Source organism: Glycine max, chromosome 13, assembly GCF_000004515.6.
Source record: "Glycine max cultivar Williams 82 chromosome 13, Glycine_max_v4.0, whole genome shotgun sequence".
NCBI classification, from domain to species: domain Eukaryota; kingdom Viridiplantae; phylum Streptophyta; class Magnoliopsida; order Fabales; family Fabaceae; genus Glycine; species Glycine max.
This window is the reverse complement of record NC_038249.2, coordinates 34733544-34746146: the sequence shown is the minus strand read 5'-3', so window position 1 is coordinate 34746146 and position 12603 is coordinate 34733544. Positions and strand designations below refer to the sequence as shown.

At 32.3% G+C, this 12603-nt stretch overlaps 2 protein-coding genes across 2 annotated transcripts; one reads left to right on the top strand and one right to left on the bottom strand.

Moving 5' to 3' along the window:
- The first annotated feature begins 1506 nt into the window (after positions 1-1506).
- Positions 1507-2809, top strand: LOC102665505 (serine/arginine repetitive matrix protein 2). The gene has a single exon (XM_006594547.4). It carries the CDS (start codon positions 1744-1746, stop codon positions 2503-2505), a length of 762 nt encoding a protein of 253 aa, XP_006594610.1. The 5' UTR covers positions 1507-1743; the 3' UTR covers positions 2506-2809.
- Positions 2810-8366: 5557 nt separating this feature from the next.
- On the bottom strand, positions 8367-12595 carry LOC100527043 (uncharacterized). The gene is made up of 2 exons (NM_001250850.2): positions 12094-12595; positions 8367-8806 (listed from the first exon to the last, which is right to left on the bottom strand). Exons 1-2 carry the CDS (start codon positions 12382-12384, stop codon positions 8630-8632), a joined length of 468 nt encoding a protein of 155 aa, NP_001237779.1. The 5' UTR covers positions 12385-12595; the 3' UTR covers positions 8367-8629.
- Between the last annotated feature and the right edge of the window lie 8 nt (positions 12596-12603).

The following is a 12603-nucleotide window of genomic DNA, read 5'->3' as shown; positions in this document are numbered from 1 at the left end:
ATACTTCTAAAAATGTGAAAAAATACGAATCTAGAAATACAATGAATTCAATCACTTATGTGATGAAGATTTGACTAGAATGGGCAAGGTCATGAAATCATGGGCCCTATGACACTGCCTCTTAGCTACATATATAAACCAATGATTATACTACTGTTTTTTCATTCTCATTGGACATTGCATATGTTAATTGGAACTCACGTGTGATGGGCGTGGGATTTCAAGCTGAACATATGTAATGAGAATTTCTTTTTAAAAAATTAAATAAAAAATTGTTTTTTATAATATTTTTTTATTAGAACAAATTTATGTGATAAATAAAGTTTATTAAAAATAAGATTTGTATATTTTGTAACAAATTATTTCTTAATAATAAAAAAATAATATTTATCTAACACTATAATTAAGTAAAAATAAAAAAAATATATAAAAGTGTGAATTTCTTAATTTTTTATTATTAAAATAAAATTTTATATAATTTTTTTATAATAACATGATATTATGAAAAAAAATTAACAAACACACTTAAAAAAATTCATAATAAAATGCTCTTGATCATCTGCTGCAGTCATAATAAAAGCTTGCAGAGAAAAACGATAGGCACAGATCAAGAGCCCGATCCGCAATTATTCTCTGCAGATTCTTTTTTCCTAACTTTTGTATATATAGCTATATATATTCATAGGACTGGATGAGCTGAATACCATGCACAAAATGACAGTTTCCTGTTTGCATTTTTACTTTTGGCTCTACGTATAAAGTTAAGCAAAGATATCTTTCGTCTCATTTTATAGTGTTTTATTTAAATATTAATTATTTTAATTATATATTTCTTTATAATAGTTAATCTAATGTTATGGATAAAAAAAATTAGTGTCCTTAAAATATTTAGAAATCATATTAAAAATGTATTCATGATATTTTTAATAATATTTATTCCTTAATAAAATTTATAAAGTATTTGGTAGAATGAAATGAAATAAAAATAAATTAAAATGAAATTTTTGAATTAAAGTAAATCATAAAAATGAGTATCATCTTATTGTACAATTCATTTCACTCATTTTCAGCTTAATTTCACATCAAACAGGGGCTAACATTTGTTATTTTTTATTTATGATAAATACTAAATAGTTAAATTTATCCTTAAAAGTGATAAGTGTCAATAAATTAATTCTTAAAAGATAAAAAATTTAAACTTAATTTTTAAATATATAAAAAGTGAGATAAATTAATTCTAAAAAAAATTAATTATAAATTAATCCTAAAATTTAAAACTTAATATCAAATTAATTATAAAAAATATAATTTATTATCTAATTAATCCTTAAACATTATATCTTATTAAAAAATTCTCTCACAAATTTATATATTTTATCCTAGATGAAATAATTTATATTTAGTTATTTACTCTTTTATTTATTTTAACATTACCCTTTAATTTTATCGGGATATTAATGTTCACTATCACTGCTTGTCTGTCCAATTGCTTTCATGAGCATTGGAGAGATCTTACAGTAATAAATGCCTTTGATTGACCTCTGCAAAGCTTCACACTTCCTTTTTCTAACTACCATTTCCTCCTTTTGTGCATCTTCTCTCGTGTCCTCTCCATCTTAAACCACTACTACTTTATCACTACACTACAACACTGCAACACTCTCTCTAATGGAACAAACCTTCCTCTTTCTCTTTCCCCCCACACATTAGCAACCTACGACCACTCTGCTTCACAATTCCAAAATGGGTTGCTGCGTCAGTAGTACCAACAGATCTCATTCTTCACCCTCAAGCAAGCCTATTGACCGACCAAGATCTACCGCGAAAGGTTCAGAAAACAGAGCACCGCCACCGGAGGAAGAAACGGTGAAGGAAGTGTTGTCTGAAACACCCAAATGGAAGCCAAAATTCGAAGCGGAGAAGCCAACAGAGAGCGATGCTGAGAACGAGAAGGAGAAGCTGTTCGTCAAACCCGATGAGATCTCTGAGGTTTCTGAAGTTTGCAGTGTAAGTGAGAGCCTGTCCACACTCGCCGAAGAAGAAGCACGTCAAAGGGTCAACAGATCTCCGGCAAAGGTGCGCAAAGCACGCTCCTTTTCCGGCGAGTTCGGCTGCCGGAGGGAAATGACGGCGGGGAAGTCTCCGGCGAGGAGGCCGGAGCAGTCTCCGGGAAGAAGGAATATTGGGTCGGTGAGAGTTGTTCAAATGGCCAATGGTGGAACCGGGAGCCAGCCTCGCCGGCGAGACTCCGGCGAGAATTCCGGCCGCCGATCCAGGTCGCCGGGCACCCGCACCGACAGCGTGTCAACTAGATCCATCGTGGGTCGGAGCCCGTCGAAGAGGAGGACGCCTATGAATCAATCACCAGCTCGGGTCAGAAGCTGCGCGGCGGAGAGCGGTGGCCGGAAAATGGAGAATTCGAGCATGGAGGGTAAATGGCCTTCATCAGCTAATGAGTCACTAGAAAACCCACTTGTGTCGTTGGAATGCTTCATATTTCTCTAGAGTAGGTGAAATTAGGGTTAAAGTTAAAGTAGTTATTACTACTTGTCAGAGGTATTATTAGTAACTCGTAGTATTAATTTCTGTACTTTCTTTGTTTAATTAAGTAGTGTCTGATGACTGATGGTAAGCACTAAGCACTTGAATTGGGTGTAAATAGTTGAAGTCAATGGTCAATTGAATTGTAGGAGTCAGTTATTATTGGAGGGAAAGGGTGGTTGGACCCTACTTCTACTTGCATTGCAACATGGCCTTTTGGATAGTTGAATACGTAAATGGTTAAAAGAAAAAATTGACCTCTGTTTTACCTGCAGTGTTGTAGCAGTGCTCTTTTCTTTTTTCTCCCCCTGTAGCCTGTGGGTAGATTTTGCTTCTTCTACTTCACCTATTGGCAGGTTTGGAAAGATTGCGTTTCTGCCATATGTGATTCAGTCTTTACCAAAATATTCACCTTCGCTTTTTTGAAAGTGAAAGGTGAACTACATACAAAGATGAATGCCAATACAAAGCATGAAATTTATTCACTGTTTTATTATGGGGGAAAATGTATAATTAAAATCGGTTACGGCAGTGAGTAGTACTAGGGCTTTTTATGTTCCAACAACTAATTTATGAGATTAGCACTGGGATATTGGACATTCCACTAAAAAAAACACTGCATGTTCTTATGGAAGTGTGCTACCTGACCCACCTGATTGATTGTTTAACAAGAAATTTACATCTGTTGGAAATAAAATTCATATAAACAAATATCTAAAATCAATTCAGGTCAATATGTCATGTCATAAATTAATTAATATGGTCAAAAAGTGTTGCAGATTTTGTTTTTGGATAATACATCATTATACAAATTAATTTTATTCCACAACATCATGACGAAATCATAAAAAAATAAAAATAATTATTTATTATTTTAACTTTACCATAATATTTAAATGATTATTTTTCACCATAAACTTAATCAAAACTCATTAATAGTTCTTTTTGCCCGTCTCATTAGGAGTGTAAACGATTTTTTGTTATTATTGGTAGACGGTGTTACAAGGTGCTTAATTTTTTTTATAAGGTCTGAATGTGTTGAGGATCATTGTTTTGCATACAAAAAATGTTTTTTTATTACTTTTTTTTTCTTCTTTTTACTTATGGTTTTATTAGCTTGCATATCATGTAATAATTTTAATTCGTAATTATATTTATATATGGGGCATGGTTGGTTATAAGATTATTTATTTCTTTAGATTGTAACCCAAATAATGGTCATCAATTAATCACAACATGAAACTATATAAGTTGTTTTTAACAGTAAGCGCGTGCAAATATATTTAGGCCATGTTGGAATAAGCTTATCCAAAAGTATTAACAATTATTAATCAAACATTTTAATTAATATATTTCACTCACACACAATTTGACCCTGTATTGCACAGGATACATGTATGATTTAGTTGGTTGATAAAAAAAAAATGTACTGGCTAACGTCTTTAAAATTATATGCATCATCTTTTTTAGTCTCTAAAATTTTAAAGACTTGGAGATTTATTCGAATATTTAAAAAGGCATGCACCGCAAAACAAACTATTTGGACCACGTTTAATTAAGGTTATGTTTGAGAAACCGTTTGAGACACGTTCAACGAGATTTCTCGTGTTCCAACTTCCAATGGAGAAATTCTAAAACAACTAAGTGCACCATTCGTGCAAACCTTAGTTACGTTCTGTGGGAGGCCTATACAGGCACTAATAAGTGATAACCATTTGAAGACTCTGATGTTTCCAATCTCTTTGAGTGTTTTTTTATATTGAGCGAATGTAATAATAAGTAGTGTTGAGTTCGGTTCGAAGATTGAAAGGAAACTCGTGTTTTTAGCCGTTGGGGCTTTTAGAGCAGACAAGAAAAACTTAAGAGCAAACTGTTAAAGGTGCTTTCATTTGGCGGCTTTCCAATCTGGATAATATTTTTGGTGGCATATCAAGCATTTTGGACTGTTTCTTATAAGTCGTCCCTTTCGAGCACATAGACAAAACAGTTCATTTGCCATCAATCATGTTAAATTTTGTGGAGAAATAAGGAATGTCCAAAGCTCTAAGCTTAAAAAGTATCCCAGAAGAGGACCACAATGAATCAGATCCTATTGTGAACAACTATGGATTGCTTTGGCATTTTTTTAAAACTTTGGGGATTCGTCAATATATGCCACCACTCATTCAAAAGGGTCACGGTTTTGATTTTGCTTGAAACATCAAAACTCAAATCTACCCATTGTATTAAAATATGAAATATGAAAAATACTTTCTGAGTTCTCATTCACTCATTTTTTTTTCTTTTATCTCTTTTATTTCATTTTTTTCCATCCTTTTCTTCAATTTTTAATCACATTATCTATTATATTTTTTTGCCAAAGACTTTAACTATTATATTTATCACTTTTTTATTTATCTTTCCACGTCTCTTTCTTAATATCTATTATATTTAACACTCCATTTTAAGGTAGACTATATCCGTTGAAAAAATCACTTAAATTGTGATCATTCTTAGATAGAGAATATGTTGAAAGTCTCGCATTAACGATAGACAAAAGAAAACATGTTAAAGTCTTATGTCAACTAAAGATATTGTTTAACTTAAATTATATAAGTGGAGAACAATTCTTAATTTATAATTTAATTTTGTATGATTGAGTTAAATGCAAATTCACTTTCTGACAATATTAATACTATTATTCTTAAAATATACATATGGAAGGAGAATAAGTATAAAACAATCTTATATCATCTAATTACAATCCATCATGTATGAGAAAAATTGTTGACTTTTATGATAATTTTCTTAAAAATCTTATCAATAATGATTTATGATTAGATGATAATATAATTTTTTTTACACCGTCATAATTGCTAAACTCATCTTTTAAAGACTTGTATAATATTAAGAGTCTAATTTCAATTAATGTTGATATAAAATTTTAATATATCAATCAATAAAAAAATCTTAATATATTTTTAAAATAATTATTATAAAAGTAAATGATATATACACATACACATAGAGTATATAAAAAGATTTTTTTACATTGTTATTCAATTTTAAATTATCATATATAATAAGTTTATTCACTTTTATAATAATTAGTTTAAAAATATTATCAATCGTGATTTCTAATTTTTTTCCTTCAGAAATCATGATTTCTAATTGATTGAGTATTGAGTAAATAAAATAAAATATTAGATCAGAAAAAAACTTTAAAACTTAGTGTATAAATTGATGAAAAAATAATATTAATTTTTTTTGTATTTTAATTGTTTTAGAAAAAAAAATTATAAACAAAATTTTAGTTATCGATCCCTTAATTGTCTCTAGACTCCAAGTCACATGTTAACGAATATCATCTATATTATTTGACTCGAGAATGGATAGTATATTTTGGTTGAAAACAAGGCAATTTGTATCAGCTTAGTGGAACTAATCCACCGTGTTAGTTAGGACAAGAAATAAAATCGCGTTTTAATAAGAAACTTATTTGTAGAATCCTATAGAGCTTGCAATGTCCTTCGCCGTATGTTACGCAACACAAAATGGCCTTCCCAAACACACTATCCTCGACCATCACATGGAGAAAAAACAGCAACAATTTGAGTAGTAAAATATTATTTTGTTCCTTCTTCGGTTTGGATGTGAGGTTAAATTTCAACTTTTTTTAAAGCAGTATTTATTTTCTCAGTCACTTACGGCTCTTTAAAAATAAAATTCTTTGTACTTGATTGATCTCTAATTAGCCAATTTATTGCAACAGTGAAGGGAGGGGTCAATAGCAGCGAAGCTATTGATGATAATGAAAGTAAAGGTTAATAACAACTTAACTTCCGGTAGAAGTGGTGGTGAGGGGCAATATTAATATTGGTGACCGGTGTCTAGTGATGATAACGAGAGTACGTACGTGAGTTTTTCCGGAAAACAAAGAAAATTTTATTTTCATCATTAAAAAGTTGAGACTATTTTTTTTTAAAAAAAAAAACTGAAAAAATTGTCGGGAAAAGAAGAAAAAGTGAATTCAAGCTTTTAATTAAAAATATGTTATGTTTTCGAATTCAAGCTTTTAATTTATACTTTAATTAAAAATACCCAAACTTTGTTTTTTATATAAGGAGAAAAAGTGTTCAGTATTTTAAAAAAAAATACTAATAAGAAAAGTATAGATTTTAAAAGTCAGAGACAAAAGCCAAAATTAAAAAAAAAGGACTAAAAATACCATTGTTCCTCCTTGAAATTAACACCACCTATCAATTAAGTTTTAGAGATTAGAAACTATTAATTGAATTGGTCCTTAAAATTGGTACCACTAATCAAATTTTTTTTATAAGGGTACCACCAATATATTTGTGATATGTTTAGATAAACAAATTAATCGAGGTTTATCGAATAGTACTAATTATATAAGCATTTATAAATAAACTGTTTTTATAATAAAAAATAACCCTAAATTATTTCTGTAGAAGTTGCAAGTGGAAGTTTATTTTGCTAGGTCCAAATAAAACCTTCCAGGCTGGCCCAATTGAAAAAGTATCCCCATAGGCCTAACAGACGTAAATGGGTTGGAATTGGATGCTATGTTTCTGAGAAGCCCCATCTAAAGTCCAATCAGTCAAACAGCTTGTGGACGTCTGATTCAGAGGAGAGAAATAGAAGACATTTTGTTGAATTAAAGTATTAGGAGGTGTGGATCACATATAGTACAAAGTTTATGTGGTATATTATTTTACTCCTTTGAAACAAACACAGCCTAATAAAGTGCAATGATATTTGAAATCGCCCTGTGATCGAATCCAATACAGCCTCACATTATGTGGCACGAGAGAGATGCGAGAAGAGGGTAATCAAAGTATTTTTTTTTTATTTGATTCAAGCCCACGACCAATCTCTCTCACTTCCCTCACTCTCTTATTATCAAACCAATCTTATATCTGCCCAGCATAAATAAATGTAAATATATAACACATTTGGAAATATAACACACCAAATACTTATTTCTCCAATTTTTTATATTCTCCAGACAATCGCAATTGTGTGTGGTTCCGGGCTCTGCAACACGATTCAAAGCCCATGATAATGTAGCCGAATCCCTATCTTGTACTCTGACGAATAGTTGCACATGCATAAATGAATGAATGTTTGAATTATGAGGGCAAATATACTTCACATCCAAAACAAATCATCAGGAAGCGAATCAGGTACAAAATCTATTTAAAGAAAGGTGGGAGCATTTCAAAGCTTTCTCTCTTGATCAGGGTCAGGGTCCATGACAAGGATAAAAATGCTGTTAAAGGGGTGCCAAAATTACAATGGGAAACGTTTACCTTTAAGAAACAAAGTTGCATCGCATAGCTGATTAGTGGTGGCATGCATTAGAGAATAACAGAAATAAATGAAATAATTTCAATTAGTTTTTCTTTCAAAACCAATATATTCATGAGAATTAAAGACTAATTCATTTAAGTATTAAAGTCTATTTAAAAAACTGACATCTCCTAATAGTATTCTTATACACAGACTCCTAGATATCTTGGTTTTGATTAAGTTAATGTCTAGAGTTTTTACGTAGTGATATTTTGCAGCATTACCTTCTGATTAAAATCCATTGCTACCATAGATCCAAGAATATCGGCAACATAATTATAGCTACATACCCGAGAATTCCATATCAATTTAGGTCCAAAGACCAAACAAAATCATGATGGTAAAGATTACTCACGTGTCATTATCAGTGTGCCAACATTATTTTGAGTTTAGGCGTGCGTTTTTATCATGGTATATCGAGAACGGTCGTTGTTTGTGTGCAACATAAAAGAGGCTTTGATGGCTTGGTTTGGTGCACAACATTCCATGCAATTCAGAACCACTGATTTACACTATGGGAAATCCCAAAGCTTCAATTACACGGAAGAAACATTTGGACAGAGATGGATCTCATTATCAAACCCAATTTGCACTAAACTAAATCCTATGTACATGGTATACTATAAACTAATAAAGAGAGCAGCTCCTACATAAGATTCTACTCTTCACATAAAATTCATTTGACTCCTTGATGCAACATGCAGATTGCAGAACCATGTTATATTGAATTCTCTTCTTATACGTGGTTGATACTAGGCATGGTGTTGTAAGTGGAATATGGTAATGTGCTATGTTGATGTGAAGGCCATGAAATTCGTTCAGGGCAACATGGTGCAGGCACAGGGTGAGCAATGAAAGAAGGAGTCGCATCTCCAGGCATTAAAACTGAAACCCAGCTGGCATACAAACTCATCTGTACAAATTAGACAATCTGGTGAATTCAATTAATCCATGAATCATCAACATGAAATTAAAACTAGAACATTATTGGTTTAAAAGTTTATAACAAAAACTTTCTGGCTTTAAATGTACAACTAAAAAAAATTCCTACTATCTTCTACAATAGGTGAAACAAATTCTCTGATATCCAGCATAGTTGGAATGGGAGACTTACTTTACACTAAGTGTGGACCATAAATCAAACTACAAAGGACTTGACAAATCATTGTCCACTGCAAACTTCGGAGGAAAGCAACAAATGCTTTTGTATTTACTCAAAGTTCCTAAAGCCATTACTTTCAACGTCACATCACAAATTCAAGGCAATAGCATTAAATGTCTTGTTGATAACCACATGACTTCTTTTATGGTCAAGCAATTTAATGCATTACTGTTCCTATTTCCTAGTTTAATTCCAACACAATAAGCAAATTCATTAAGACTTTTCAAGAGAACCCGGCAAGTAAAAAGGAAAACAGAAAAATGTCAGCAAGGAGAAAGGAAATAATTCCTTATCACGGATTATCAGCAAGATTTAATGAGATTGGTTCTCTGAGACAGTATTACGATAGTGAGGATAAGAAAGCCATTTGATAAGAACATTTCAGACAGTGCAAGACAACCTCACAGGATGGAAAAGCAAATTAAATTATTTCATTTGCAATAAATTAAAAATAGTACTTATTTTTCTTTTCTTTTTTTAAATTGTAAAGCTAAAGCACTAATGAGTCCCCTAAACTAAACCATTTAAAGAAACAATGATTAAGCAGAACTGTGCTGCTAAATTATTTGCATCTAATACTAAACTTACAAACCAAGGCCATAGCTAGTGATATGCATCCCATCAATCATCAAAGAAATTAAAGTTAAAAAAATATTATGATTCACAATGTACACGGAATATTCTCTAGGTGGATCTCACTTATTTATAAAATTAAATAAAATATAAACAACACATTTATCAAACCCGACACTTCTGTTTCCCTTTCCATTCAATCTGGACGATTTATATAAGGCACCAACATCATCCAACACCGTATCATATATTTGACTTTTAACACACAATATTAAATAGAGTAGATTAAACATGTCCACCTAGATAATAACACAGAGACAACGGATCTAAAAAATATAGTGATGTAGATATTAACACATAGATTATGGATCCAAAAAAAATAGTACAGTAATAAATAAAAGGAGATTAAAAAAGTCTCTGTTTGCATATTTAGAACATGTTGAGAGCTTTCCTAATTTATAGTTATCACTGAAATCTTTACGACTTATTGAAGTTAGTGAGCTTCAAATCACTACCTCCTCAAGATATTAACAAAGGCAAATACTCCTAGTCACAGGCAGATGTTGAATGACTTAGTATTACAACTAGTTATTCAAGAATCAAAATCAATATTTTAAACTATTTTTCCCTCAGGGCATGACCTGTTAGTATAATATTAAAGTGACTTTTATATCATATAACTTTATTAATAAGAAAAATCTTACTCACGTGATCTTTGAGTGCCTGAGTGGCATCATTAGCATAAACAATAAAAAGAACCCCTGACTTGTGCCTAAGTGCAGAAGCATGTTCTCTAAATTACCATATTCTATATTCCATTAACACCACAATCAAATTCCCAATGTAATCCAAATGCCAAACAAATGAAGTATTAAAATTTTAAATCTTTTGTGGACTTTAGCGTTCAAAACTTGCATTAGCAAGTATACTAGGGAATCACATATTAATAATTTTGTTAAAGTTGAGAGAAACAACTCTACAGGCAATGTCCCAATCAAGTTGGTGCCCTCCAACAAAACAGCGAGGTTAGATAAGTAGGTGGACCTGGAGTGTTTCTCCAAAGTAATGGCACAGAGTAGACAACACAATTGTTGCATGGTAGTAGCTCATCATATGAAAGCTAAATCTACAATATTTAAAAAAAGTTAATGGCCAATGGCTAAGAAAGGATGTGTGATTAACTTCTGAATTATAGTAGCTAGTAGGACAGACAATCAATGACAAATATAAGAAGACCATAAATATAAGATTAACTTGTGTTGACCGTGTGTCGCAGACCACAAACACTGGCCATGTACGGCATCATTAAAAATTGGAGGTGATGGTGCAGTTGAGTGTCAAGGACAACAATGTGGGTCTCTACTCCCACACCAAGATGGATAAATAAGTCCAAAGACTCGTGGCTAGGGATCAATGATTTAACAGAAAACTTCTACAGAGAACCATGTCCTTATAAAAAGCAGAAGACAACACAATCCACTCATATATAATTAAGGTATTTGACTGAACGTGTAAATGCAAGGAGAATGAATGAAAAATTTGGTGGGGTTATCGTAGAGTTCTTAAGTTCAAATAACAAAAAAAGAAAAGAAAAGAAAATGTTTTGTCAGATACTAAATTCAGATTTGACAAGATTTAACCCTTTTGTTTTAAAGACAATATGAGGATAAGTCACGAAGAGGAGCTAAAAGGCTAAAACACAGTAAACTACTAGTGTACGTATCTCTTCATAAAACTGAAGAAAAACATAAGCATGTGAAAGTTTGGTCTATTTATTTAAGGATGGAAGAGGAACACCCTTTTAGTCTTAGGCCAACAGGAAAATCTTTAGGAAGACCATAGTGTTTGAGGAGAATATGAGAGCCAATGGAACAAGAAAATGCAGAGAAGGTCGCAGTAAGAGATCATGAATGTATAATTCTGAAGAAGGATAACATTGGAAGAGATGATGAAGGACAGAACAGATACATCTTGAATTGATTATTTGGACAGCAGAAGAATTCAATAGAGGAAAAAAATCCAACATTCTAATATGGGAAGCAAAGGCAAATTATGGGAGCGATATTCAACATCAAAAGATGCAAGTAAAAAAGCAACCTAGAAACAACCAAAAAATTAGGTAAAATAAAAGCTTTATGTCAGATAAGTAATCATCACTCATCCAAAAACCAAAATAACGACCCAAATTAAATGCATCCAGAAGTGGAAGAAGAAAGAGAAAAAATAATGCATTTTTTTAGCTCATTCTGTTTGGTTGAGGTTAAACTTGAACAAAAAAAAGAGGAGAAAAACAAGAAACAGTGACACTAAACAAGGAAGGCACTGTGTCTCCACCATTAACAACAGGAAACTTGAAGAACCAAGCCAAAAGCAAAAAAAAAGGCTTTCACATTGTCATGAATCTGCAATAAAAAGTGAATACTAACAAAGCAAACCCAAGAAAAGATGAGATTTTGAACACTCACTTTCGGTGAAGGGTGTCCAAGCTTCCCATTGAAGTCCATCTGAGAGCTCCGGCGACGGTTCCTGCCGCCGGACGGCAAAATGGGCGGCGAGGTAGGTTTGAGAAACCTCTCAAAGATAGCCATGACTAAGAACATGGAAACAAGAATGGCAGTGGCAACAAAGCCAAAAGAAACAGCATTCACAGAGCTATCGAAGCTGCTCCAATGCTGATCATACTCATCTCTCTGCACGTTCAGTAGTGGGGCCCCTATTGGTGGCCATCCACTGTTAATGTTATGCTCTCTCACCATTCTTTCTTCCTTTGTCTTGCTTAACTCCGTTTTACCATTCTTGCTTCTGTTAAGTTAAAAGCTTTGAGTTTGACCAAAAAAACTATTTGGTTTTTGTGGTTGCAGGCTTGCAGGAGAACACAAGACAGTGGAAGAGAATTATAGAGGTGGCACAACCACGAAAGAGCACGCTTACTACAAGTTCAGGTTTGGCTTTATACTTCTCAACAGCACTGTTAA

Excerpts from the sequence above, each read along its gene's own strand:
- LOC102665505 (XM_006594547.4), top strand. The coding sequence starts at position 1,744 with ATGGGTTGCTGCGTCAGTAGTACCAACAGATCTCATTCTTCACCCTCA.
- LOC100527043 (NM_001250850.2), bottom strand. The coding sequence starts at position 12,384 with ATGGTGAGAGAGCATAACATTAACAGTGGATGGCCACCAATAGGGGCC. Across the intron at positions 8,807-12,093 it reads TTGGACACCCTTCACCGAAA|ATGAGTTTGTATGCCAGCTG; the intron begins GTGAGTGTTCAA and ends TAATTTGTACAG.